This window comes from Canis lupus, chromosome 1 (assembly GCF_003254725.2).
Source record: "Canis lupus dingo isolate Sandy chromosome 1, ASM325472v2, whole genome shotgun sequence".
Taxonomy (NCBI): domain Eukaryota; kingdom Metazoa; phylum Chordata; class Mammalia; order Carnivora; family Canidae; genus Canis; species Canis lupus.
Genome location: NC_064243.1, coordinates 107,073,421 through 107,099,563, shown reverse-complemented (window position 1 = coordinate 107,099,563; position 26,143 = coordinate 107,073,421). Strand labels below are relative to the sequence as shown.

Below are 26,143 nucleotides of genomic sequence, written 5' to 3'. Positions count from 1 at the left end.
TCCTAGCCAGACACAGAACAAAGGCAAAATCTTTTATTTCAACTTTAGAGAAGCCACTGCCAGCCTCTTCTCCACGTGGAAGCACGGAAAGAAACACAGTCAAGAAGGCACCGACAGAAGAGGCATGGCCACCATCAATTGCTGAGGAGAGGCAGGAGAAACAGAGAACGAGGATTCAGGAGTCTGGGCCTCCCCAGTGCCCCCACTTCCCTGCACACCTCCTCCTATCTCCCCAGGTACCTTCCTCTTCCTATGGAAGGCTGCCTTGCTCTCCTCAGAGTTGATCCGCAGGGGAATATAGGCATCGAGATGGTAAAGCTGCTGGGGGCCCCCCATCACCAGGCGGTTCTCCCCAATCTCCAGCGACAGCCCCAGAGCTCCATCCTGGGAATATAGTGAAATAAGCCCACTCTTCCCTGCCCAGCAACAGGACAAAAATAATACAGACCAGGGACCAAAGACTCCTGTGTTGGGATGCCATATTTAAAGGATCCAATCTGGGATCCCTGGGTGGCTCAACGGTTTAGCGCCTGCCTTGGGCCCAAGGCATGATCCTGGAGACCTGGGATCGAGTCCCACATCAGGCTCCCTTCATGGAGCCTGTTTCTCCCTCTGCCTCTCTCTCTCTCTCTCTCTCTCTCTCTCTCTCTCTCTGTCTCTCATGAATAAATAAATTTTAAAAATCTTTAAAAAATAAAAAAATAAAAATAAAGGATCCAATCTCCCAGGAGAAGGGTGGTGAGAGATAGGAATTACAAGTCCCCATGACTGAGGACTTAGAGTGTCCCAGGCACCCTCAGGGCAGCTCCAGATGTCAGCCTGAAAGACTCATGGGGCAGACAGCTGTGCTAAGGGGGCAGGGCTAACCAGTCTCGCACAGGTGTGACGGGGCCCCCTGCTCATTCCCCCTCAGAGACCACCAGACCCTTCTAGATCTCATTCTCCAGCACTGGCCAAGCACGCACTCACCAGTTTGGGGAGGTCAATTTCAGCCAAGAGGAGGTCAGGGGCTTCCAGCCAAAGGTTCAGGTGAGGCTTTTCGGGGCTGAGGAGGAACAAGACCCAAAGTTGAGGAGAGCCCACCAGGTCCTTGCCGGGGCTAATCCTTCCCGAAATTTCTCCCTCCTATGAGCCCCGCTGCCTTGCTGGACTTTCTCAGTGGGAGTCCTGCTTCTCCCGGTCCCCAGAGCCCCAGGATACTGCTTCCTACGGGGAGAGAGAGACAGGAGAGAGAGAACCCACGGAAGGCCCACCCTTCCTCAGATCTCAGGGAGTCAGGAGTATACAGGTTTCCCAGCTCCTGGATCCGAGGACGCTGCTGGGAGCGGATATTTTGCTGGGAGATGGAGCCCAAGAAAGGCCGGTTCTTCAACATGCGCCACTCTGCGGGTAGGAAGTTCAAAGTCAAAGGTGGCACTGGTTAAGGGTTCCCTTCTTTCGCTTCCATAGGGGGTCTGGCATAGCAAGAGCTTCCAGGGAAAGGCTCCGCCCCTCCGAGGCAGCCAGGGACCTGGCCACACCCCGGCCTTCACAGGGTATTCTTTTTTTTTTTTTTTTCCCCCCCAGAGTATTCTCAAAAAAAAAAAATCTGTCCCCTGGAGATGCTCCTGGTTCCGCCCCCTGGCTACCCAGACCCCGCCCCTTTTCTGGTTCTTGGGCCAGCCCCAACCCTCGGCCCCGTCCCCAACCTTGGAAAGTTTCCCCTTCTCCCAGTCGTCCAGAGCCTAGGGACCAAGAAAATCCCCGCCTACCCTAGCCCCACCTTTCCCAAGCCCCGCCCCCTAGCTCCCGCCGGCCAGGCCCCGCCCCTCACCTGGTTTCAGCTGCAGACTGTATTTGTCCTCAAGGCCCTCCCTGGCGATGGTGACCACGAGCTCGCGCAAGAAATCGCTGTTCTAGGAGTGAGAGAGGGAGGCTGCGGGAGGGCTCCGGGTGGAGGCAGAGGCCCCGGCCCAGGCCTCACCCGCAGCCCCGCCCCCAACCTGCATCCTCCGGTAGAAGTCGCTGTTGACGGCTACGTCGTAGGCGGTACAACCCTGGCCTTCTGTAGGGAGAGAAAGGGGGTGAGACCCCCAGCCCTCCGAGGGAACCCCACCGCCGGATACAGACAAGGCTAAACCAGTAAAGGCCAGCAGCCGCAAGAACCAGGGAGACCCGGAGACAATTACAAAGTAAGGCCTCAAGACTCGCACTTGTCAAGTCTGACTCATATCACTCTTGTCTCTTCCTCTCGGGTCCTTTCCCACCACGTCCCAGCGCTGACCTCGCCCCTTCCCTGCTCACAGCCCTCCCATGGCTCTCCAGTGCTACAGATAAAGGTCAGTGTCCTTCTGCGTGGTGCAGTGTTGGAGGGCCCATGTGGTCTGCTCTCCCCACCTGGAGAGATGCTCACTCCTCTGTTAGATACCTGGTCCCTTTAAATTTCTTCTACTATCTCTCCATTACTGACCAACCTAATTCAATCACTCTCCAACCTCTAGACTTCCCTATCCCCTCTGCCTAGAAACCTCTTGTCTTGGCCTGATGAACTCCTCCTGTGCCTTCAAATCTGATGCCTCCTCCTCCAGGAAGCCTTCTCTGACCCCCCACGGTATGGGGTGAAGCGCCCCCTCCAGACCAGCACAAATCACACCATCTTGCAATCGCATCTGTTTCCTCCACCCTCAACTAAGACTAGGAGTGTCTCAATGGCACTACCCAAAGCTTGGTCCCATGAGGCTTCGGAGGGAATATGTGAGGGCATATGGAGGACATATGTGAGTTGAAAAAACGAGCATATTGAGACAAACTCAAGCGAGACAGGTGAGTCAAGGCATAGAAATAGATGGGATCCCTGGGTGGCGCAGCGGTTTGGCGCCTGCCTTTGGCCCAGGGCGCGATCCTGGAGACCCAGGATCGAATCCCACGTCGGGCTCCTGGTGCGTGGAGCCTGCTTCTCCCTCTGCCTGTGTCTCTGCCTCTCTCTCTCTCTCTGTGACTATCATAAAAAAAAAAAAAAAAAAAAAAAAAAAAGTTTAAAAAAAAAAAAAAGGCATAGAAATAGAGATGGGAAGAAAGGTGAAGGAGCAAGATTGAGAGCTGGTCTGACACCTGCCCAGCTCTCCCTTACCATGGGGTAGGGCAGGGGAGAAGTGCCAGCTTGGGCAGGTGGGCAGAACCCAGGACTGCCCCACACAAAAGGTACTGGAAGCCCAGGAGGCTAAGTATATGTCAAGGGAAAAGGATAAGGACAGGAGGGCCAGATTTCTGAGTCCTGAGGAAGGAGTGTCCTGGATCTTGGATCCTCGGGAAGAAAGGATCTAGGGAACTAGATCCCTAGGTCCTCCAAGGGCACTGACTTGCATCCAGTTCAGCATGAGGCTCTCCCAGGCTCATGGGGATGCGAAACCCAGCTTGGTCTTCTTCCAGCATTTGAAGCAGCTCATCCTCAGTCATGTCAGCCGGAGGAGGGATGGAAGGAGAGTGACAGATGTTGATGAAAACCTTCCCTTCGGAAGAGTTGGTCTTTATGCAGAAACCTGGTAGAAATGGGTTTGTCCTGAGTGTCTACATGAATCTCGATTTCCAGCCTTTCCCTCCTCAGTCTCCATTCTTCTCTTGATCTGTTCTCTGCTTTCTGGGTCGGCTCCCTACCCCACCCCTGGGATCTCTTTCTCTCTTTGTGTTTCTGTCCTCCTAGTCATGCCTGTCCTGCTCCTCTTCCTCTCTTTCAGATCTTGGTTCCTTCCCTGCTCTCTCTGGATTTCTGTCCCAAGCCCTTTCCAAGGCTGTACCCCATTACTGTGCCTCTCTCTTGCCTCCTGTGTCCCCTGCCCCCAGTCTTTGTCCACCTCTCTCTGAGATTCCATCCCTCTCTCTCTCTCTGGGTTTCTGCCTTTCTCACCAGGTTGAGGTTGGATCTGTGTAGATTCTGGTCTGCTTGTCTGGGCTTGTTGGAGCTCCTTGGAGGCCTGTGTAAAGGAAACAACCACCTTCAGGCATGGCGTCTGTGCTATCAGACCCTCATTTGTTCTTCAAAGTTTTAACAGAAAATTTTATGCATATAAGATGTGTGAAAAATAAAACATACCATGTCCCTCTCCTCCTTTGGGGACCCCTGAGAACAACCCTAGGCCCACTTGCATTTCTTCCAGAGCCTAGCAAACCCACAATCCCCAGTAAGTTGAGCATCCACAATCCCAAGTTGAGCAAACCCACAATCCCAAGTAAGTGCGTTCTGGGCATGAAGTTCCATCTCTGAGCACCCGCGGGCATGCATGTGCGTGCACACACACACACACACACACACATCCCCTGAACACTCAAAGACCCAGGAGCCCATCACTCCGCACCTGCAGGAGCAGCTCCTCGAAACGCGCGGTGTCAGCACCCATCTTCTCTGCCTCGCTCAGCTCCGGCACCAGCAGCTTCGAGTCCGCCATGGCCCTACAGGAAGAGACCTAGGCGTCCTCAGCAACCCCGACGTGGCGCGGAAAGCCTCGCCGGGATCAAGCTGTGGCCTGCGGCCAGACCCACAACCGACTCCCGTGACACCCACTATTCTGTATGAAAATCTAAGAATCCGTCCTGAGACTATGATTCCACTCAGCCCAGATACGGTTGTCAATCTGTTGGGAGTCAATAGTTTCAGATGCTCTCTAAGTCCTATGTGCTAAACTTGTAAGTGACAGCCAAACTTCCAGTCTGTAACCAAGGACTTGGGCAAACCACGCTTCCGTCTACGGCGAAGGCTCAGACATCAATCCCACAACTTCATTACGTCCCGACCAATCATAGTCTAAGGCTGAAGGCACGCCCCTCACTTCAACCAATCAAAACGAAATTCTGAACCTAAATCTGAATGCCACACTTCCTGTGTCGATTAAAGCCATACTTCTCTTTTCCACACATCTTGCCAAGCTACTGAGCAGTTCAGGTTGGCACACTTTTAAAACCTTAATATCAGTGTCCATCCTAAAGACTCCCTTCTGATTTCTGAACTATCGCTTCGTCCCAGAGCTCGACTAGGTTCTCTAGCAAAGGTACTTCGGACGAAAAGCTTAAATTCCTGCCCTCCATATGAACAGAGTGGAGAGAAGACACCCCAGTACGGCCGCCCTCCTAAATCTGGCGCCTTCCTATTTGCAAGGGACCCACATTTCCGTCCCGTCCCAGCTCCCCGCCCCGCCTCGGTTTGAGGACTGCGCATGCTCCAAACCACATTTCCCAGCTCGGGCGCATGGGCGGGGTCACCGGACCCAAGGCGGGATTACACTCTATCTCCTGTAGCCCCGCCCCCGGGCTGGAGGGGGCGGTGCCGCCCTTCGACCTCAAAGTTCCTCTGGGCAGAGCGCCCCGCACTCCTTGGTGGAAAGCGGCCCGCCCGGGTGATGGCTGCGACGCGTGCAAGGCCCAGCGCCCGAGAGATCTTCGCCACGCTGGAGTACGGACCCGTGCCTGAGAGCCACGCATGCGCACTGGTGAGGGCCTGCCGTTCGGCGCTGCCCATCCCCCCTCCGCAGGCCTCTGGGTCTTGTTTTGCGCGCGGACTCCCGTGATCCACCGCGGCAGCCCAGCAGCTCCGCCCCTCGGCTCCTGTGACTCCGGCCGCCGCTTAGGACCCACCCTTGAAGGGCGTTCCCTTGATCCTTTGCGGCTGCCCCCCTCTTCACCCTTGTTTCGGGGTAACCCTCGAACCCCCTGCGCCGACCTCGGGGTGGTGTTTCCCCCATTCCTCAGAGCCCCGGGAGGGGCTCCTGTGATTCTTCCGGGCCCCCGCAAGAACCTCCCGTGATCCTCCAGGACTCGGAATTCCTGTGGGGCACCCCCGCTCTTTCCAGGGACCTTGGGAATCGCCATAGACTTCCTGTGATCCCTCGGAACTTCCTGTGGCTCCTGCGCCCCACCCCGCCGAACTCCCGTGGGGGCCCCCGTGATTCATCAATACTTGCGGGGCTCTTAGGATCTTAGGAGCCCCAGGGTACCTCACAACTTACCGTCATCACCCGCAGCCCCTCCGAATATCCCCGTGGGGCTCTGGGGCTCCCATGATCCTCCAGGACCTCTTCAAGTCCTCGTGAGGCTCCTGTGATGCCTGGGGTCCCCCAGAACCTCTGTAGTTCCTGTGGATGAGTAGGGTGCTTCGCATTCTGTAATTACCGAGGCCCTTCAGAATCCACCCCAACCCCCAAGGGCTCTCCTGAACTCCCTCCTCCCCCCCTCCCCCGGGGTCTCCTAGCACTCCGGAATGAGCAGCTTAGGCTTCTCTCTCTCTCTCTTTTTTTTAAGATATTTATTTATTTATTTATTTATTTATTTATTTATTTATTTATTATTTATTTATTTATGAGAGACACAGGCAGAGGGAGAAACAGGGCCCCCACCCACCCATCAGGAGCCTGGACTTGATTCCAGCACTTTGGGATCACGATCTGAGCCGAAGGCAGACGCTCAACCACGGAGCAACCTAGGTGCCCCCCTTAGGATTTTCTTCAAGGAGAGAAGAGGAGGCTGGAACAAGGGTCCAAGTGGAAGATGAGGCCAGAGCCTGGAGCGGACTGTGATGGATAGGAGCACCTCAGGCAGAGATAGAGGAGAAGCCGTGTGGGGGGTGGAGAGGGCAAAGCAATGTTTGGGGTCTGGCTGTCTCTGTCCCCCCTTCCCCACCGCCATTACCACCAGTAGTGAACCCAGGAGGGCAACGGTTCCAAAGAAGGGCCTTGAGCTTTATTAGCGCAAGGTGAGAGTGTGAGGGACCCGGGGACAGCCTCAGGCAGGAGTCACATGCTACTTGGGCTTGTGTCTTCACCTCTGGAGACAGGGACCTGGGAGTCCCCAGTGTAGAAAGATAGCTGAACAGTGAGAGTGAGGATCTGGGATAGAGAACAGACAATTCTCACACTTGGAGGTTGGCTAGAGATGGAATATACTGAAATAGGGATAATGTGATCGTAGCTTATATTTCCTGGATGCCCTCTCTGTGCCAGCTTCTGTGCACAGTGTGATCTCATTTAATACCCAGAACAGCTGTGAGAGGGGATTATTGTTATTATTTTAGTGATAGCACACAGAGGCCTAGAAGGATAAGTAATGTGCTCACACTCAACACAGTTTAAAAGGGATAAAGCTGAGATTGGAACCTGAGCCCTGGGATTCCACAGCCCACAGTTCCCACACCACCTCCCAAGAAAAGGTCTCAGACTTAGAGTGTGTGGGCCAGAGCCAACCAACAAACTGTTTTCTTTGGCCTGCACTTTATTTTTTTAAATGTGAATTAGTGGTCAAGCCCCTGCAAACATCCAGATTCCAGCTTCTTTTGAAAATAAAATCCCAAAATTTGGCAATGTTTGGCTCACATTCCCTGACAAAAATCATCTGGATTCAATAGTGACTATCTTTTTAGACAAACCGTGTGTTCCCAGTTTCCACCAGCCCCTCTTCTCACACTAACATGATGTGCCAGGACTGTGGACATTGTTTTAGGGTTTTGTTTTTCTTTGGCAGGGGCAGGTAAAGTTTACAAACTTCCACAGGGTACTTAATACTATAAACTACTTCTTACCTGTCACTCAGCTTCAGGAATCACCAACATTTGGTCCAGTGTTGTCTTTTGTTTTTTTCTGGAATGATTTAAATCCCAGATGTCATGTTAGTTTCCCAGAAATATTTGAATCCCCATTTGTAACACATGAGGACTCATCTCATGACATAACTATCTAGCCTTTTTTTTTTCTTTTGAGAGAGAGAGAACACGCACCAGAGAGCAAGCATGCAAGCAGGGGTAGTAACAGAGTCTTAAGCAGGCTCCACACCCAGCACAGAGCCTAATGAGGGGCTCAATCTCGCAACTTTATCCTGAAATCAAGATTTGGATGCTTAACTGACTAAGCCACCCAGGGCACCCCTTCCTAGCTATTTCTTACTGTTCACATTAGTGGTCATTCTTTAATATCCTCCAACGGCTAACTCAGATTCATACATCCCCAACGGTTTCAAAAATGTGTCTTTCTCTGGGGATTTTTTTTTTTTTTTTTTAGATTTTATTTATTTGAGAGAGTGAGAGAACACAAGCCACAGGGAGGGGCAGTGGAAGAGGCAGAAGCAGACCCCCTGCCTGCTGAGCGGGGAGCCTGACTCCAGGCTCCATCCCAGAACCCTGAGATCATGACCTGAGCTGAAGGCAGACGCTTAACTGACTGAGCCACCCAGGCACCCTCTCTGGGGGTATTTGGATTTGAAACTTCTGACTCACCATTTTCCTTCAAAGAAAAATGAGAGAACCAATTGGCAGGGTAAGAGGAAAATTGGGAGAATGTGGCTTTGGGATGCTAAGAAGAGAGCAATTGTAGAAGGAAAAAGTGGAAAGTGTGTCTTGGATTTTTCCAGGATTTAGGGAAGACAGGATCAAGGGGAGAAACATGGAGCAGACATGGAAGGCTAGGTGCAGTAAGATTAAGAGGAAATCCTACATGGTGCTGCTCTGAGTTTATTATGTGCACTGATGCACTTAATCCTCGCCAGAGCCCTGTGAAGTAGGGAGGGGCTGTGATTATCCCCATCTTCCAGATGGCTTAGCCAAGGCCAGGGTATTATAACACCCTGGCTAGGGTTGCACAATAGTACCAGAGCCAGGATTCAAATTTGTAGCTCTAGGGACTTCATAGCAGGCTTACCATGCCTGTGTGCTGTGCCTTGGGCTCAGGTAGACACATAACAGCCAAATAAGCTGTGCCTGGCAGGCCTGTGTCTTCTGTCCATATCTCTCCTCAAAGTGATGACTGCTAAGGGGGGAGAGAATGGCATCACACCATTGGATGCATAAGCCACCTGGCTTAAAAACCCCACCTCCCAAAAAAAGGACCTGATCACTGCCTGATACAGTGTTACGGGCAATGCTTCCAGGGTTGTGACAAGGTATGTGCCCAATCCCAGGAATGCAGAGCACTCCAGAAGGCCCCAATGCCTTGGCTTCCCACTGATATCTATGGCGTGTTCTCAATTGTCCTACTCAGGTGTGGTGGACCATTCAGGGGTCACTGATGACTGGTAATGCAGCTGAATTGTCTCAGGTTTCCTGAGAAATAGAAACCTGACCTGAGGTCATTTCTCCATGGAGGAGAAAGGGTTTTATTTTATTTTATTTTATTTATTTATTTATTTTTTTGAGAAAGGGTTTTATTAAGCCACATTTCAAAGTCAGTAGGACAGCCATTACATGTTGCTGGTGAGAGGGTAAAACTGTGCAGCCACCATGGAACCCAGTTTGGTGGTCCCTCCGTAAGTTATACATGACCCAGCAATTCCCTTCCTGGGTACATAAGCCCAAAAGAAATTGGGACGCTTGGGTGGCTTAGTGTTGAGTGTCTGCCTTGGGCTCAGGGCGTGATTCCAGATCCCTGGATTGAGTCCTGCATCCGACTTTCTGCAGGGAACCTGCTTCTCCCTCTGCCTGTGTCTCTGACTCTCTCTTTCTGTGTCTGTCTCACATGAATAAATAAATAAATAAATCTTTAAAAGAAAAGTGAAGACAGGTGTTCAAACAAAAACCTGTACATGCGTGTTCCAAGCAGTACTATTCACAGTAACCAGAAGGCAGAAACAAACTGAATATGCATTAACTGGTGATAAATGGATAAACAAAATGTGACCTGTCTAGACAATGGAATATCATATAGTCATAAAAAAGGAATGAAGCCTTTTTTAAAGAGAGAGAGCCGGGAGGGGCAGAGGGAGAGAGAATCAAGCAGGCTTCCAGCCGAGCTTGATCTCAGACTCTGAGATCATGATCTGACCTGAAATTGAGAGTCAGGTGCTTAGTTGACTAAGCCACTTAGGCAGGCACCCCAGGAATGGAGTTTTGATACAAGCAAATCATGGATGAACCTCAGAAACACTGTGTTGGATGAAAGAAACCAGTCAAAAAGTCACAGATTGTAAGGTTTCATTTCTGAGAAATAATCCAGAGTAGGCAAATCTGGAGAAACAGGAAGCAGATTAGTGGTTGCCAGGGACTAGTGTCAGGCGGAAGGGAGACTGAGTTTCCTTTGGAGGGGATAAAATGTTCTGGAACTAGATCATGGTGATGGTGGCACAATGTTGTTAACATACTAAATGCTAATAAATTATATGCTTTAAAATGAGGGGTGCCTGGATGGCTCAGTCGATTGAGCATCTGCCTTTGGCTTTGGTCATGATCTTGGGGTCCTGGGATCAAGCCTCACTTCTGACTCCCCACACAGTGGAGAATCTGCTTCTTCCTCTCTGCCCCTTCCACCTACTCATGCTTGCATGCTCTCTCGCTCTCTCTCTCTCTCTGTCTCAAATAAATAAAACCTTTTTAAAACATTTTTCAAAACTTTTTAAAAACTTAAAATGATTAATGTGATGAATTTTAGATTATAATATATTTTACACTTTTTCTTCTACACAGGAAAAGAATTAGGGGGGCAAAGGGGTGCAGGTATCCCCCTCCCAGAGGATTCTAGGTGGGAATTGAGCTCCCCCATATGCCTCCTAGAGCCCTTTCCAAACTGTCTTCACCTCCCCCAGGCCTGGCTGGACACCCAGGACCGACGCTTGGGTCACTATGTGAGTGGAAAGTGGTTAAAGCCAGAACACAGGAATTCAGTGCCTTGCCAGGATCCCATCACAGGTATGAGGTGACCCCCAGGGGGAGAGAGGCATCTGTATCCCTGGCCAGCCTTACCTCCCAGCAACCCCCCATTCCCTTTGCTCTGAAGGCAGGGTGGAGCCAGTGGGAAAAAAACGCTCTTCCTATTAGCAGTCATCCTAATTACGTTCTACGTGCCTGTCAATGCTTTTTGAGATCACTCTCTACTAAGATCCTTTCCTTGATTATGGGGGACAAGCTTTTCTGCCTTGGGGCGCACCTGGGCTCTGGAAATCTGAGCCCCCTCCAGTTCTGACATGGGATCCCCCCACTCGTCTCATCTGGGGTGCCTCCATTCATCCCCCCAGGAGAGAGCTTGGCCAGTTGCCTCCAGGCACAGGCTGAGGATGTGGTGGCTGCAGTCGAAGTGGCAGGGAAGGCTTTCGAGAACTGGAGCGGACTCCCTGGAGCTTCCCGGGCCCAGCATCTGATCAGGTGATGGAATTGAGGTTTGGACCATGGGAGGTGGGAAAGGACTTCATCCTCCATCACCCACTTGAAACTGTGAGGACCCTCTATTTCCCGATATCTCACTGAGTTACTGGGTAGCTCAGGCTCCTATGCCCAGCATGCCTTGGTGCCTTTAGCAGTGAAAACATCCATACACCAGGACTAGTAATGAAGAAGTTCTAGTTCCCAGAATATCCCTGGGGTTTATCGAGGCTCCATCTTCCAGCACACTCTTGAGCCACCTAGAGACAAACATTCCATTTTCTAGAATACGACTGAGATTAGAGGTTAAACTTCAATTTCCATGCACCATTGGGGGTTGCGGGTGGCCCATATCATCACAGGGCACCCTCAGGCTTTGTGTTTTTTGGACTACGTTTCCCATGAATCTTTGTTGCTCTCCCCCCCGGTAAATGACAGGGATGCCCCCGGGAGATCATAAGGATTGTAGTCCAAGTACAGAGGAGGTGTTCTGGGACTGTGTGATGGAAGGGCAGTGGGAAATGACTATCCCCCTGGCTTTCTCTGCAGGCTGGCCAAGATGATCCAGAAGCACCAGCGGCTGCTCTGGACCCTGGAATCCCTGGTTACTGGGCGAGCCGTTCGAGAGATTCGAGACAAGGATGTCCCACTGGCCCAGCAGCTGCTCCAGTACCATGCAGTCCAGGCATGCACCCAGGAGGAGGTGCTGGCAGGCTGGGAGCCCATGGGTGAGAAGCAGGAGTCCTGGCTCCCAGCGCCTTCCTCCCTCACGACCTAGCAGTACCTGTCCCAGTCCTCTTATTTATTCTTACAGGAGTGGTCGGTCTCATCTTGTCACCCACATTCTCCTTTCTTGAGATGATGTGGAGGATTTGCCCTGCCCTGGCTGTGGGTAATTGATGGGCTGGGTCTGAGGGAGGAGAGAGCTGGGGGACTGGACTCCTGGGTCTGAGGGATGAGGGGGCTCGGGGTGAGGACTTCCGTGTCTGAGGGAGGAGGGGCCTGGGGGCCCAAACTCCAGGGTCTTTGAGCTGCCCACTTTTTCCAGGCTGTACTGTGGTGGTCCTCGTGCCCCCAGCCTCCCCGACACCCCTTCTGCTGGCCCAGCTGGCAGGGGAGCTAGGTTCGTTCCCAGGAATCCTCAATGTGATCAGTGGCCCTGCATCCCTGGGCCCTGTCCTAGCCTCCCAGCCTAGAGTCCAGAAAGTGGCCTTCTGTGGAGCTGTCGAGGTATTTTCGGGGTTAGGAGGGGTACAGAATGTGGCTGGGAGGCCCGGAGGCCCCTCCTTCTACTGAATCTGGTGGGGGTCCTACAGGAAGGACGTGCCCTCCGGCGGACCCTGGCAGGTAGGGGTGCCGAGCTGGGCCTGGCCCTGGGGACCGAGTCACTGCTGGTGCTGACAGAGGCAGCGGATGTGGACTCCGCGGTGGAGGGTGTTGTGGATGCAGCCTGGTCCGACCGCAGCGCGGTGAGGCCCGTGCACCTGTGGGCCCCCAAGTCCTGGGACCCATGTGTGTCCATCTCCAGACCTCAAAGCATCATGTCTCTCCATTGATTGTAGTTTTTGGTTCTTTGTGTCTCATATTCTCTCTCTGCACCAATACGTGTGTGGAACTCCTTATCACTTTGGGTTTCTGAATCTCCATGTCCTGGCTCTCCTGTTTCTGCAGGAGGCCCATGTCTCTTGTTCTTAAAGATTCCCTCCATTTTTCTGAGTGTGCATGTCCCTAATTTTCCAACCTGTCTGCATTCTGAATCACCAACTTCTCTAACTCTGCCTCCTGCCTGGATGTGGGGCCTTGGTGAGTCTCTAGGGTCCCCAGCCATCCCTCCTTGACCCTCCTCTGATCAGTGGACATCCCCAAGTCTCAACCCTCTGTGGGGGCACGTTCCCTCAGTGCTGGCCCTGACCTTACCTGCTTTGACATCCCTTCTCCTGACAGGGGGGCCTCAGGCTCCTGATCCAGGAGTCTGTGTGGGACGAGACAATGAGGCGGCTCCAGGAGCGGATGGCACGGCTTCGGGCCGGTCGAGGACTGGATGGGGCTGTGGACATGGGGGCTCGAGGGGCTGCTGCACATGACCTGGCCCAGCGCTATGTGCGTGAGGCCCGGAGTGAGGGCGCACAGGTGGGCAAAGGTCACAGACTCCAAGGTGCCAGGGAAGGGGGAAATCTGACTCCTGGGTCTGAGGGTAAAAAGATTGGTGACCTGGACTCCTGGGTCTGATGGAGGAGGCTGGGGGCCTGGACTTCTGGGTTTGAGGGAGGAGAAGCTAGGGATCTTGATTCCTGGGTCTGAGGGAGGAGAGATTGGAAGTGAAGTTGTAGATCTGTTTCTTTCTCTTTAGGTGTTTCAGGCTGGTGACGTGCCTTCAGACAGCCCATTCTTCCCCCCAACTTTGGTCTCTGACCTGCTCCCGGCTTCCCCATGTAGCCAGGCAGAGGTAAGCCCTCTAGGGCCCTAGAGATCCTGTTCCATCCACCCATGTGCAGCCAGACCTGGGCAGCAACACCATACCTGCAGAGGCCCCAGTGGGGACTGGGTCTGGGGGCTGCTGACGATTGTTAGCCGGTTCCCTAATGGGTAGGGTGTTGGAAGGAGGAGCTGGCCAGGCCACCTGAGCTCCATAATCACCTCTTCCAGGTGCCCTGGCCTGTGGTGGCAGCCTCCCGATTCCGCACAGCGAAGGAGGCCCTGGCCATGGCCAACAGGACGCCCCGAGGAGGCAGTGCCAGTGTGTGGAGTGAGAGACTGGGGCAGGCCCTGGAGCTGGGCTACGGGTCAGTCAGCACCCACTGGGGCATGAGAGGCAGCCTGTGGGGGGGCCCAAGCTTCTGCTCCTTCTCTCAGCCTTGAGGTCTCCATCACATTCTCTCCGAGTCTCTGCCCACCCCAGCTCTGACTCCCAGGCCCCTATACCTTTGTTCCTGCTCATGTGGTATCCATACCCCCTCCCCCCTGCCCAGGCTCCAGGTGGGCACAGTCTGGATCAACGCCCATGGCCTTAGAAACTCTGAAGTGCCCACAGGTGGCTGCAAGGAGAGCGGGTCTTCCTGGCACGGGGGCCTCGACGTGAGTGAACCCCTCCTCCGCCCCATCATCATCCCCTTTATCCACCTTGTGCCCACCTTGTGTGCTTTTGACACTACCCCTCTCACAGGGTCTGTATGAGTATCTGCGGCCCTCAGGAACCCCTGGCCGGCTGGCTTACTTTTCCGAGAGTATGAACTATGACACCTTTGGTCTCGCTGTCCCCTCAACCCTGCCAGCTGGGCCTGAAATAGGACCCAGGTGAGCTGTTTCAGGGGCTGCAACTCCCAGAATCCCTGGAGATGTGGAAGGGGAGAAGGGAAGTTATGGCAGGCTCCCTGGGGCCTGGAGGGGGGTTTGGTAACACTGTCTTGAGGGCTCCCTGGCTGCTGCCCAGAATTGCATTCTGGATCTCTTGGCTTCACCACCTGTGCCTATGAGAGCCTCAGTTCTGCTAAATGATGGACCGTGCTCTCCCAGAGGCTCACTGGGGTAGAGCATGGGGTATGAGTGGACCAGGCCCCAGGACCCACCTCCACACCTCACCCCACTCCAGCCCAACAGCCCCCTATGGGCTCTTCATCGGGGGCCGATTCCAAGCTCCTGGGGCCCGGAGCTCCAGACCCATCCAGGATTCACAAGGCAAACTCCACAGCTATGTGGCTGAGGGTGGAGCCAAGGATATCCGAGGAGCTGTGGAGGCTGCTCACCAGGCTACCCCTGGGTAAGAGGAATCACATGGGAAAACCCAGAGGTCATGGGGCATTAGAGAGGGTGGTCTGAGACCCCCAAGGGCTGATGGTATATGGGGTCTGGGTCCTGAGGACTGGTGGGCTATGAGATACAAGCTCCCAAGGCTGACTCCCTTGCTCCCTTCCCCAGGCAGTTGGGCCATGGGGCCAGAGCCCCATGGCAGAGGTAGCAGACAGAGGAGGGATAACTGGAAAGAGCCAGGACCAATAAGCTAACCCCTAACTTGCACTGTCTCCCCTCCACCCCGAGCTGGGTGAGTCAGTCCCCAGGGGCCCGGGCGTCCCTGTTGTGGGCCTTGGCATCTGCACTGGAGCGCCGGGAGTCTGCCCTAGCCTCGAGGCTGGAGAGGCATGGAGTGGAGTTCAAGGCCGCCAAGGTGGAGGTGGAGCTGAGTGTGAGGCAGCTTCGGGCCTGGGGGGCCCGCGCCCAGGCCCAAGGCCATGTGTTGCAGGTGAGAGGGTTCTGTGAATGGGCAGACAGGGTGGCAGTCTAGGGTAGGGGTTAGAGCAAGGACTTTGGAGTGAGGCTGACTTAGGTGGAGAGAATGAGAGAGAATACGAGCGGGAGGGCAGAGGGAGAGAGAATCTCAAGCAGAGTCTGTACTGAGTGCAGAGCCTGACATGGGGCTCAATCTCACAACCCTGAGATCATGACCTGAGCTGAAACCGAGAGTTGGATGCTCAACCAACTCAGCCACCCAGGCACCCCTTATTCCTAGGTTTTAATTCAAGAACAATGAAAGCATATAATCCATACAAGGATTTTTTTTTTAAGATTTAATTATTTATTCATGAGAGACAGTGAGAGAGAGAGAGGCAGAGACACAGGCAGAGGGAGAAGCAGGCTTCATTTAGGGAGCCCGATGTGGGACTTGATCCCAAGACACCAGTGTCACGCCCTGAGCTGAAGGCAGGTGCTTAACCTCTTAGCCACCCTAATTCCTAGGTTTTAATCCAAGAACAATGAAAGCATATAATCCATATAAGGATTTACACTCAAATTTTATAGCAGCATTATTCACAGTAGCTAAAATCTGGAAGCAATCTAGCAGCTTCTGGCTGGCTGAGTCAGTAGACCATGTGACTTGATCTTGGGGGTAGTGAGTCTGAAGCCCATGCTGGACATAGAGTTTATTTTTAAAACAAATAAATACAATAAGTAAAATAAAAAGCTGAAGTAATCCAAATGTCCTTTGATAGATTAATAGATAAACAGTGTGGGGCGCCTGAGTGGCTCAGTGGTTGAGTGTCTGCCTTTGGGTCAGGTCATGATCCCAAGCTCCTGGGATCGAGTCCTGCACTGGGCTTCCTGCAGGGAGTCTGCTTCTCCCTCTGCCTGTGTCTCTGCCTCTCTGTCTCTCTCTGACTCTCATGAGTAAATAAATAAATCTTAAAAAAAATTAAATAAGTAGAGTGTGCTACATCTATAACAGTAGCCTCCTACTCAGCAGTCCTACACTGTGGATGAATCTCCAACTCACTGTGCTGAGTGAAAGAAGCCAAATAATGGGCAGCCTGGGTGGCTCAGCGGTTTAGCACCGCGTTTAGCCCAGGGCCTGATCCTGGGGACCCAGGATCGAGTCCCACATCGGGCTCCCTGCATGGAGCCTGCTTCTCCCTCTGCCTCTGTCTCTGTCTCTCTCTCTCTTTCTGTGTCTCTCATGAATGAATAAATAAAAACTTAAAAAAAAAAGAAGAAGCCAAATTTTAAAAAAATAGTGCAGAATATATGATTTTGTATCTAAAAAATTCTAGAAAATAGAAATTAACCTATAGTGAGTGGAAGCAGATCAGTGGTTGAGGACTGAGAGGGTTCAAATAGTCAGGAGGGAAGCATCACAAAGGTGCAGATGAAGATTTTGGGGGGTAAAGTTCATTACCTTGATTGTGGTGATGATTTCACAGATACAGATAGATGTCCAAACTTATTAAATTGAGGGCATCTGACTGGCTTAGTCGGTAGAGCATACAATTCTTGATCTCAGGGTCGTGAGGTCAAGGTGTAGAGTTGCTTTAAAAAAACTATCAAATTGTACTCTTTAAAATGTGTGTGGTTTAGTGAATGTCAATTATATTCAATAAAGGGGGTGCGTGGGTGGCTCAGCAGTTGAGTGTCTTTCTGCCTTTGGCCTAGGGCATGATCCTCAGTCTGGGGATCCATCCCCACTTCAGGCTCCCTGCGGGGAGCCTGCTTCTCCCTCTGCCTGTGTCTCTACCTCTGTGTGTGTGTGCTTCTCATGAATAAATAAATAAAAATCTTTTAAAAAATTATATTCAAAAATAAATAAAAAATAAAAAATAAATTAAAAATTATATTCAATAAAGTTTTTTTTAATAAAGATTTTATTTATTGATGAGAAGCATAGAGAGAGAGAGGCAGAGACATAGGCTAAGGGAGGAGTAGGTTCTATGCAAGGAGACTGATGTCGGACTCGATCCGGGGACTCTGGGATCACGCCCTGAGCCAAAGGCAGGTGCTCAACCACTGAGCCACCCAGATGCCCCTCAATAAAGTTTAAAGAAAAAAAATCACACACACACACACAGAAACCAACCCGGGTCATGTTCTGAGCCCTCTACACACATTAACTTATTTCTTTTTTTTTTAAATTTTTATTTATTTATGATAGTCACACACAGAGAGAGAGAGAGAGAGGCAGAGACATAGGCAGAGGGAGAAGCAGGCTCCATGCACCGGGAGCCCGATGTGGGATTCGAACCCGGGTCTCCAGGATCGTGCCCTGAGCCAAAGGCAGGCGCTAAACAGCTGCGCCACTCAGGGATCCCAACTTATTTCATTTTAACAATAAATCTCTGAGTTAAACACCATTAGCCTCATTTGAAAGATGGAAAACTGAGGCCCAGAGAGGTTAAGTAACTCACCCAAGGTCACACAGCTGGTGAGTGGCAGAGCCAACCATCTGTCTCCAGTCCGCTCTGTCTTGTTATCTGGTGAATCATCATTAGAGTTGTTACAGAGAAGCAAAGATGGGGAGAGGAAGAAAGGGGCAGATGATGAGGCTCATGTGCCCAGCCCATGACCTCGTCTGCTTGTCCCTGCAGGTGGCAGAGCTGAAGGGCCCCGTGCTCCGGCTGCGGGAGCCACTGGGCGTGCTGGCCATCGTGTGCCCTGACGAGTGGCCCCTGCTTGCCTTCGTGTCTCTCCTGGCCGCCGCCCTGGCCCACGGCAACTCTGTAGTCTTGGTACCCAGCGGGGCCTGTCCCATCCCCGCCCTGGAGGTCTGCCAGGTACAATTGCTGCCTTCCTGGTGCTGCTCCCAGCAGTCCCTGGGGCAGCAGATGGGTGGAAGGTGCCCTAAGGCCTGCACTCGCCCCACCCCCTTGGTAACCGTGGTAACCCCAACCCCCGTGGTCCAAGCCCGCATTGTTCATGGACCCCGTGACTGTTCTGTCCAGGCCTCAAGCGTTCGCCAGTCATGATCCTGATCTCATTCCTTCCAGGAGCCTCAAGGGCCCTCCCTGGATGCTCATTCCTCACCCAGACTGTTGCCTCCAGGGTCTCTGACACCCATCCCCCCACAACTCTCTCTCCCATCCCCTAGGATATGGCCACCTTATTGCCAGCAGGCCTGGTAAACGTGGTGACCGGAGACCGGGACCACCTGACCCGCTGCCTGGCCTTGCACCAGGACATCCAGGCCCTGTGGTACTTCGGATCTGCACAGGTACGCTTTGTTGTGCTGTCTCTTCAGCATCTTAAACCTCACCTACAGCCTCTTCCTTTTCTGGAAGCAGAGCAATGCCCCCTCCAAGCTCCCATTGCTAAGGAGGAGAGACTCCTTGGCAACCAGGTTCTGAGATCCCGCCCCTTTAGAGCCCCATTGCTAAGGAAGGGGATCTCCTTAGCATAGCAACAAGGGCCTGGGATCCTGTGCAGCCTAAAGACCTCATCTCATTGGACAACCCATTGCTGAGGACCACACCCCAATAGCAGAACCAGAGGCCCACAGTCCACCCTCTGATGATAACAGGGGAACTCCTTGTCACCAAGAACATCAGGCAGGCCCCATTCCTTTGAATGTGGGCTGTTAATGGGGAGGAAATCCCCTAACCACAAAGGTCAGCCTTGTTTCCCTCAGCATCTGGAAGGTCTGCCGGTGACAGTTGAGCATTGTAAGCAACAGAACCTAGGTCAAGGGGTCAGGCCCTCAGTGATAGTCCTTATTGTCAAAGAAACAGTTGCTTGGCAAGAAGCTTATGGAAGTGCCAATCCCCCACCCCTTCTCATACCAGGGCTCCCAGTTTGTGGAGTGGGCCTCAGCAGGAAACCTGAAGCCGGTGTGGGTGAACAGAGGCTGCCCTCGGGCCTGGGATCAGGAGGCCAAGGGGGCAGGCCCAGAGTTGGGGCTGCGGGCAGCACGGACCAAGGCCCTGTGGCTGCCCATGGGGGACTGATGCCCGAGTGCCACCTGCTCCATCTTGGACACGGGAGAGATGGACCCTGACAGACACCAGAAGCCTGGAACTTTCTTTTTTTATGACTCTCATGCCCTCCAATAAACTCTGACCAACCTTGGCTGTGCTTCTGAGGGGAGGAAGTGGGGGAGTAGCAACTTCTGGTCTGTTTGAGGCCATTTGAGTTCTGAATCTCGGCAGCCGGGTGGGCTGGCTCCAGTACAACACAGTGTTTGTGCAACAGATAAAGGGAACTCTGAGAAGCCCCGGGCAGGGCCCCAGGGCCTCTTGTTTCCCCTGGTCCTCTCCATCCTGCCACTCTTGCTCTTTGACTTTCTCTGCCTACGCGTTATTTCAGGACCCATGGTGTGCTGGTATAAAATAAAACACAGTGGCTCTCTGGGATAAAATAAAAGCCCTGGTAAGTAACATCTGCCAATTCCTGCAGTGTAAATGCTCCCATCATGTCCGATTGCAAGCTCTAGATGATTCAACAACAAACAAGCTGACGGAATTCCTGAATTTTTAGCAGTCACTCCATGAGCCAATCTGAGTGGCTCTGGCACATCAGTCATAGAATTCTTTTGGATGCAAGGCACCCACTCCTGCTAGCTTAGGATAAGAGGGAATTTTCTGTAAGAGACATCTTACAGAAAATAGAGCAAGACGCACATCTGAGGTGCCCCAGGTTCCTGAGAACCCAAATGTAGGCAGGAACCAGAACCAGTCTTTTGTGGGCACATGATCTTTGGGGTCTTTTTTCTTTCTTTTTCCTCTCCTTTCTTTCTTTCTTTTTTTTTTTTTTTTTAAGATTTTATTTATTCATGAGAGACCCAGAGAGAGGCACAGACATAGGCAGAGGGAGAAGCAGGGAGCAGGTGTGGGGAGCCTGATGCGAGACTCGATCCTAGGACCCCAGGATCATGACCTGAGCCAAAGGCAGACTCTCAACCACTGAGCCACCCAGGCGCTCCTGTCTTTTTTACTTTCTTAAGTAATCTTTATACCCAACCTGAAGCTTGAACTCCTGACCCCGAGGTCAGGAGAGTAGGATGCTTCATGGACCGAGCCAGCTGGGTGCCCACCTCTGGTGTTTCCAAGCCCTACCTATCTGCCTCAGTCACTCCTTTCAGCGATGTGACTTTATAGGAAAACTGCTTCACTGCTCTGAGCCTGTTTCCTCATCTGTAAAATGGAGCTAATAGCTCCAACTGGACTGGTTGACTCCACGGGTACACGGGACTTGACCTGCGTAGTGTTGCTGTTAACTAGAGGTTGATTCGGTCACGAAGCTAGTGAGAATAGGCAGCCTCCTGTCAGCATCTGAGGCTGGACTGAATAATTACCCTTCCCAGGATCTGGACATTTGTTTGGAAAGAAAAGACACCGGGATGGCAACGCTGGAGGAAAATCCCTGGAAGGTTCTAGTTCCTATAGTTTGACAGTTCCCGTTAGGATCCAATGGGCTGTCTCGGTGTCCTTCCTAGGAATCCCATTGCTTTAACAAGGCAACCACCAGGGGCCACACACAACACCCTTCTCCATCCTCCTCCTCCTCCACCACTACTGACAGGTATCTGTGGAAGTAGCACGGGGAATCTGATTGGGCAGCGTGAGTCAGGCGTCCACCTCTGAGCCAATCATCTCTGGCCAGGGCAGGAGCTCCTAGTCTGTGCAGCCCTCCAATTGGACAGCAAATACCCACTGAGCGTCCACTATGAGCGAGGCGCTGTTCTAGGTGCTGAGGGGACCCCCAGGAGCAAGACCACCTGGCCTCAGGAGCTGGTGATGGCCCAGTGGGCCAGAGGTGTATCAGGCTCCTGTCGCTGCTATAACAAAATGACTTAAGTGAAACAATACAAATGTTTATCTTGCAGTCCTGGACATCAGCCATCTGAAATGCGGCTCAGTGAGCTAAAATCAAGGTGTCAGCAGGGCTGCGTTCCTATCTGGAGCACAAGGGGAAAATATATTTCCCTACCTTTTCCAACTTGGAGAGGCACCTGCTTTCGCTGACCTGTGACCTTGCGTCACTTTTTTAAAGATTTTATTTATTTGAGAAAGTGAGAGTGAGCAAGAGTAGGGGGGGCAGGGCAGAGGGAGAAGCAGGCTTCCCACTGAGCAGGGGGCCCAATGTGGGACTCGATCCTGGGACCTTGGGATCATAACCTTAGCGTAAGGTAGACACTTTACCAGCTGAGCCACCCAGGTGCCACCCCCCCATCACTCATTGCCAGCGATGGCCGCTCCCAAGGCATCACTCTTTTTTTTTTTTTTTTAATTTTTATTTATGATAGTCACACAGAGAGAGAGAGAGAGGTAGAGACACAGGCAGAGGGAGAAGCAGGCTCCATGCACCGGGAGCCCGACGTGGGATTCGATTCCGGGTCTCCAGGATCGCGCCCTGGGCCAAAGGCAGGCGCCAAACCGCTGCGCCACCCAGGGATCCCCCAAGGCATCACTCTGACTCTGATCCTCTCGTCTCCTTCCTTCACTTACAAACACTCAATCCACAATCATCTGCCCATCTCAAGAGAAGTAGGCCATATCTGCAAAAGCCCTTTGGCCATGTGAGGGAACATTCACAGGTTCTAGTGGACATCTTCAGGGGGCCATTATTCTGGCCCCCCACCATGAGAGGAGACAGACTGAAAACAAGTGAATAATAGGGAAATGTCTCTTCAGTGTGGTGAGGAACGTAAGCAGGCTGAACGGGGCAGCCCTGGTGGCGCAGCGGTTTAGTGCCTCCTGAAGCCCGGGGTGTGATCCTGGAGACCCGGGATCGAGTCCCACGTCAGGATCCCTGCATGGAGCCTGCTTCTCCCTCTGCCTGTGTCTCTGCCTCTCTCTCTCAATCTGTGTGTCTCTCATTAATAAATAAATAAAATCTTTAAAAAAAAAAAGGCAGGCTGAACAGGAGGTGAGGTGCGGAGGGCAAGGGGCAGAGATGGACTGTATAACAGGATGGGTCATTCTTTGCTGCAGTAACAAAGACCACACCTCTTGTGGTCGACAATCACAAAGTTCATTTCTTGCTTCCACTACCTGCCCATCAGGGGGTGGCAGGGGCCATCTGTTCATCAGGGCCACACAGGGCTGACGGGAACCCCATCTCCATGTGGCTTCGGCCATTAGAGTTCTGCTCCCTGACCCGGTAATCCTCACCCAGAAGTGACTTTTGTCACTTCCACTCTTCTTTCATTGGCCAAAGCGAGTCATGCGACCAATGCCTGAACTCCACAGGGTGGGGTCTCAGACTCTTGCAGGAAAGGAGGGCCAGCGGATGGTGTGGACCAAGCAAGAGATTCAAAGAAGCGCAGATGTAGAAGGACCTTATAGTTTCTCATTTGCCACCTCAGCCCCCATTTTGGGGTTGAAGAGATTGAGGCTTAGTGAGGATAAGGAGCTGGCCAAGCTCCCACAGTGACCCAGCCAGAGCTAGAAATAACACTTGCCAGGCCTGATGCAATGAGACATATCCCCTGAGTCCTCTTGCGTGCCTGGCCCTAGAAGGGCAAAGCTGGAGGCCCAGAGAATGGTCAGACTCAGCAATGCAGCAAGCCCCCAGCCTGTACTGGGGAGACCCGTAATCTGTGCAACTATGGAGGGGACACTTGGGGGACCTAGAGGAGGCCTCGTGCCAGGCTGGATTTGGAGCTGAGGATTGAGGATCTTATTAAGGGTTTTGGAGGGGGGTAGGGGATGGGGATCAGATAAAGTGGACAGGGTGGCAGAAAGGCTGGAAATTTGTCCTAAGGGCAATAGGGAGCCACAGAACGTGTGTGAGCAGAGGAGAGGTAGGTTTAGCTCTGGGTGGAAGACACAGACATAACCTAAGGTGACATGTACTATAATAGAGGAAGCTTGGGGCACTTGGAGCACCCAGAGATGGCACTCTACCCACAAGTGTGTGTGAGGGAGGGTAAGAGGGGTGGCAGCCACCTTCCCAAGGAAGATGCCATGTGTGTTGAGGGTTTTTTCCAGCTTTATTGAGGTATGATTGACAAAGAGTATACATAGTTCAGTTGTACAACATGCTTTTTAAGTGTATACAACGTGATGACTTAATATACCTGTACATTGTAAAATAGTTACCACAATTAAGTTAGTGAACACATCCATCCCTTCACAAGGTTACCTTTTTGTGCCTCATGAGAACACTTAATATCCACTCTCTTAGTTCAATCAAACTGGAAACAAAATTCACATATATCCAAAAGCAAAACAAAGATAAGCTTCTCTCCTAGGGAATTTCAAATATACAATACAGTATTGATTGTTTTGTTTAGAGAATCTTCTTTATTTTTTGAGAGAGAGAGAGTGGGAGCAGGAGGCAGAGGGAGAGGGAGAGAGAGAATCCCAAGCAGGCTCCACGCCAGTGCAGAGCCCAATACCGGGCTCGATCCCACAACTCTGAAATCATGACCTGAGCCAGAATGAAGAGTTGGATGCTTAACCAACTGAGCCACCCAGGCACCCCAATACAGTATCATTATAGTCACCATGCTATATATTAAATCCTCAGAATGTACTCATAACTGAAATTTTGTGCTTTTTTAAAAGACTTTATTTATTTATTCATGAGAGAAGCAGAGAGGCAGAGACACAGGAAGAGAGAGAAGCAGGCTCCCTGCAGGGAGCCTGCAGGACTCCATCCCAGGACCCCGGGATCACGGCCTGAGCCAAAGGCAGACACTCAACCACTGAGCCACTCAGGTGCCCCAACTTTGTGTTTTTTTACCCCAATCTCCCCGTTTCACACACACACATACACACACACACACAACCTCTAGCAACTACTACTCTACTCTGGCTCTATGAGTCTACTTTTTTTAGATTCCATGTATAAGTGATACCCTACAGTATGTGTCTTTCTCTGTCTGGCTTATTTCACTTAGCATTATGTCCTCCACATGTTGCTACGTTGTTACAAACAACAGGATTTCCTTGTTATGGCTGAATGATATTCTATTGTGTGTAAATATCACATTTTCTTTTTCTGTTCATCTATTAGCAGTTAGGTCTTATTTTGCTGCAGTGAACATATGAGTGCAGAAAACTCTTTGAGACTGATTTCCTTACCTTGGGATAGATACCCAAGAGTGAGATTGCTGCATCATAGGGTAGGTCTCTGATTTTTGTATTTTTTGGAGGAAACTTCATACTGTTTTCCACATTAGCTGCACCAACCTACCTTCCCAGCAGCAGTACCCAGGGTTCCCTTCTCCCCACATCCTCACCAACACTTCTATCATATTTTTTTAATTTTTTTCTATCATTTTTAAAAGATTTTATTTATTTATTCATGAGAGACACAGAGAGAGGCAGAGACACAGGCAGAGGGAGAAGCAGGCTCCCTGCAGGAGCCCGATGTAGGACTCGATACCAGAACTCTGGGATCACGTCCTGAGCCAAAGGGAGATGCTCCGGCAGCCTGGGTGGCTCGGCGGTTTGGCGCCGCCTTCGGCCCAGGGCGTGATCGTGGAAACCCGGGATCGAGTCCCCTGTTGGGCTCCCTGCATGGAGCCTGCTTCTCCCTCTGCCTGTGTCTCTGCCTATATGCCTCTAATGCATAAATAAATAAAATCTTTAGAAAAAGGGGGGGGATGCTCAACCGCTGAGCCACCCAGGCATCCCCACTTCTGTCATTTTGACGACGGCCATCCTAACTTGTGTGTGAGGTAATATCTCACTGGGTTTTTTTAAAGATTTTATTTATTTATTCATGAGAAACAGAGAGAGAGAGAGAGAGAGAGAGAGGCAGACAAAGGCAGAGGGAGAAGCAGGCTCCATGCTGGGAGCCTGACTTGAGACTGGACCCCAGGATCAGGCACTGGGCTGAAGGTGGTGCTAAAATGCTGAGCCACCTGGGCTGTCCCCCCATTGTGCTTTTGATCTGCATTTCCCTGATGATGAGTGATGATTGGACTGAAGCTTTATTTTAATTTTTAAAAAAGATTTATTAAAGAGAGACACATAGAGAGAGGCAGAGACACAGGCAGAGGGAGAAGCAGGCTCCATGCAGGGAGCCCAATGTGGGACTCGATCCTGGGTCTCCAGAATCAGGCCCTGGGCTGAAGGCAGTGCTAAACCGCCAAGCCACCCAGGCTGCCCTGAATCTTTTTTTTTTTTTTTAAAGATCTTATTTATGTATTTGAAAGAGAGAGAGAGCACAAGCAGAGTGGAGGCACAGAGGAAGAAGCAGGTTCCCCAATAAGCAGCGAGCCCAATGCAGGGCTCGATCCCAGGACTCTGAAGTCATGACCTAAACCAAAGGCAGACACTTAACCGACTGAGCCACCCAAGCGCCCCTGCACTGAATCTTGAAAGGACCATGAGGCTCTTATGTGGCTGGAGAGCATCTGCAGCAGAAGGGACAGCATGTGCAAAGGCCCAGAGGTGGGAAACAGCCTGGCAGGAACTGTACTGGTTTGAATGGTGGTCCCCCGAGAGATATATCCACATCTCACCCCTGGAACCTATGAATGTGACCTTATTTGGAAAAACAGTCCTTGCAGATATAATTAAGTTAAGGACCTTGAGCTAAGGTTGTCCTGGGTTATCCAAGTTGTCCCCACATCTAATGACAAGTGACATCAAGAGGAGAGACGCTTCTAGAGAAGAAAGCCAAGTGAAGACAGAAGCAGGGATGGAGTTATGCAGATACACCAAGGAACCCCGGAGCCCCCCAGAAGCTAGCTTTGCCCACACATCCAAGGCGGAGGTGGGGCTGTGCCCGAGGGAGCAGTCCCGGAGGCCAGGGCAGAGCCGCAGCAACAAAGGCAGCAGCAGGGGGGGGTCAATGAACCCAGCTGGGGGTGGGGGTGTCCTCGGTTGGCTATGTACCTGTCACCTGCCCCCC

The 26,143-nt window shown here is 51.9% G+C and overlaps 2 protein-coding genes across 7 annotated transcripts; one reads left to right on the top strand and one right to left on the bottom strand.

Moving 5' to 3' along the window:
• Nucleotides 1-18: 18 nt before the first annotated feature.
• Nucleotides 19-6,030, bottom strand: PIH1D1 (PIH1 domain containing 1). Of its 6 annotated transcripts, none has more exons than XM_049093604.1 (10): nt 5,976-6,030; nt 4,332-4,425; nt 3,884-3,950; nt 3,339-3,518; nt 1,983-2,044; nt 1,814-1,895; nt 1,254-1,383; nt 970-1,045; nt 241-384; nt 19-141 (listed from the first exon to the last, which is right to left on the bottom strand). In XM_049093604.1, the coding sequence occupies exons 2-10, from the start codon at nt 4,419-4,421 to the stop codon at nt 100-102; spliced, it is 873 nt and encodes a 290-aa protein (XP_048949561.1). In that variant the 5' UTR covers nt 4,422-4,425; nt 5,976-6,030; the 3' UTR covers nt 19-99. The 6 variants fall into 6 exon arrangements, with proteins under 6 accessions (XP_048949561.1, XP_048949558.1, XP_048949550.1 ...); XM_049093601.1 differs by lacking the exon at nt 5,976-6,030 and adding an exon at nt 5,605-5,832; XM_049093593.1 differs by lacking the exon at nt 5,976-6,030 and adding an exon at nt 5,690-5,827.
• ALDH16A1 (aldehyde dehydrogenase 16 family member A1) lies at nt 5,326-19,402 on the top strand. The gene is made up of 17 exons (XM_025424263.3): nt 5,326-5,459; nt 10,528-10,630; nt 10,957-11,083; nt 11,630-11,808; nt 11,895-11,972; nt 12,129-12,310; nt 12,397-12,549; nt 13,025-13,210; nt 13,431-13,526; nt 13,727-13,863; nt 14,050-14,155; nt 14,244-14,374; nt 14,670-14,837; nt 15,116-15,317; nt 17,929-18,114; nt 18,429-18,551; nt 19,120-19,402. The coding sequence occupies exons 1-17, from the start codon at nt 5,370-5,372 to the stop codon at nt 19,279-19,281; spliced, it is 2,409 nt and encodes an 802-aa protein (XP_025280048.3). The 5' UTR covers nt 5,326-5,369; the 3' UTR covers nt 19,282-19,402.
• Nucleotides 19,403-26,143: the final 6,741 nt, after the last annotated feature.

Coding starts and splice junctions, on each gene's coding strand:
- ALDH16A1 (XM_025424263.3), top strand. CDS start 5,370: ATGGCTGCGACGCGTGCAAGGCCCAGCGCCCGAGAGATCTTCGCCACG. Junction 11,809..11,894: donor GGCAGGCTGGGAGCCCATGG/GTGAGAAGCAGG, acceptor TTATTCTTACAG/GAGTGGTCGGTCTCATCTTG. Junction 18,552..19,119: donor GGTACTTCGGATCTGCACAG/GTACGCTTTGTT, acceptor TTCTCATACCAG/GGCTCCCAGTTTGTGGAGTG.
- PIH1D1 (XM_049093601.1), bottom strand. CDS start 5,711: ATGGGGGAAACACCACCCCGAGGTCGGCGCAGGGGGTTCGAGGGTTAC. Junction 4,426..5,604: donor CAAGGGAACGCCCTTCAAGG/GTGGGTCCTAAG, acceptor CTCTTCCTGTAG/GGCCATGGCGGACTCGAAGC. Junction 1,384..1,813: donor CAGTCTGCAGCTGAAACCAG/GTGAGGGGCGGG, acceptor TCCTACCCGCAG/AGTGGCGCATGTTGAAGAAC.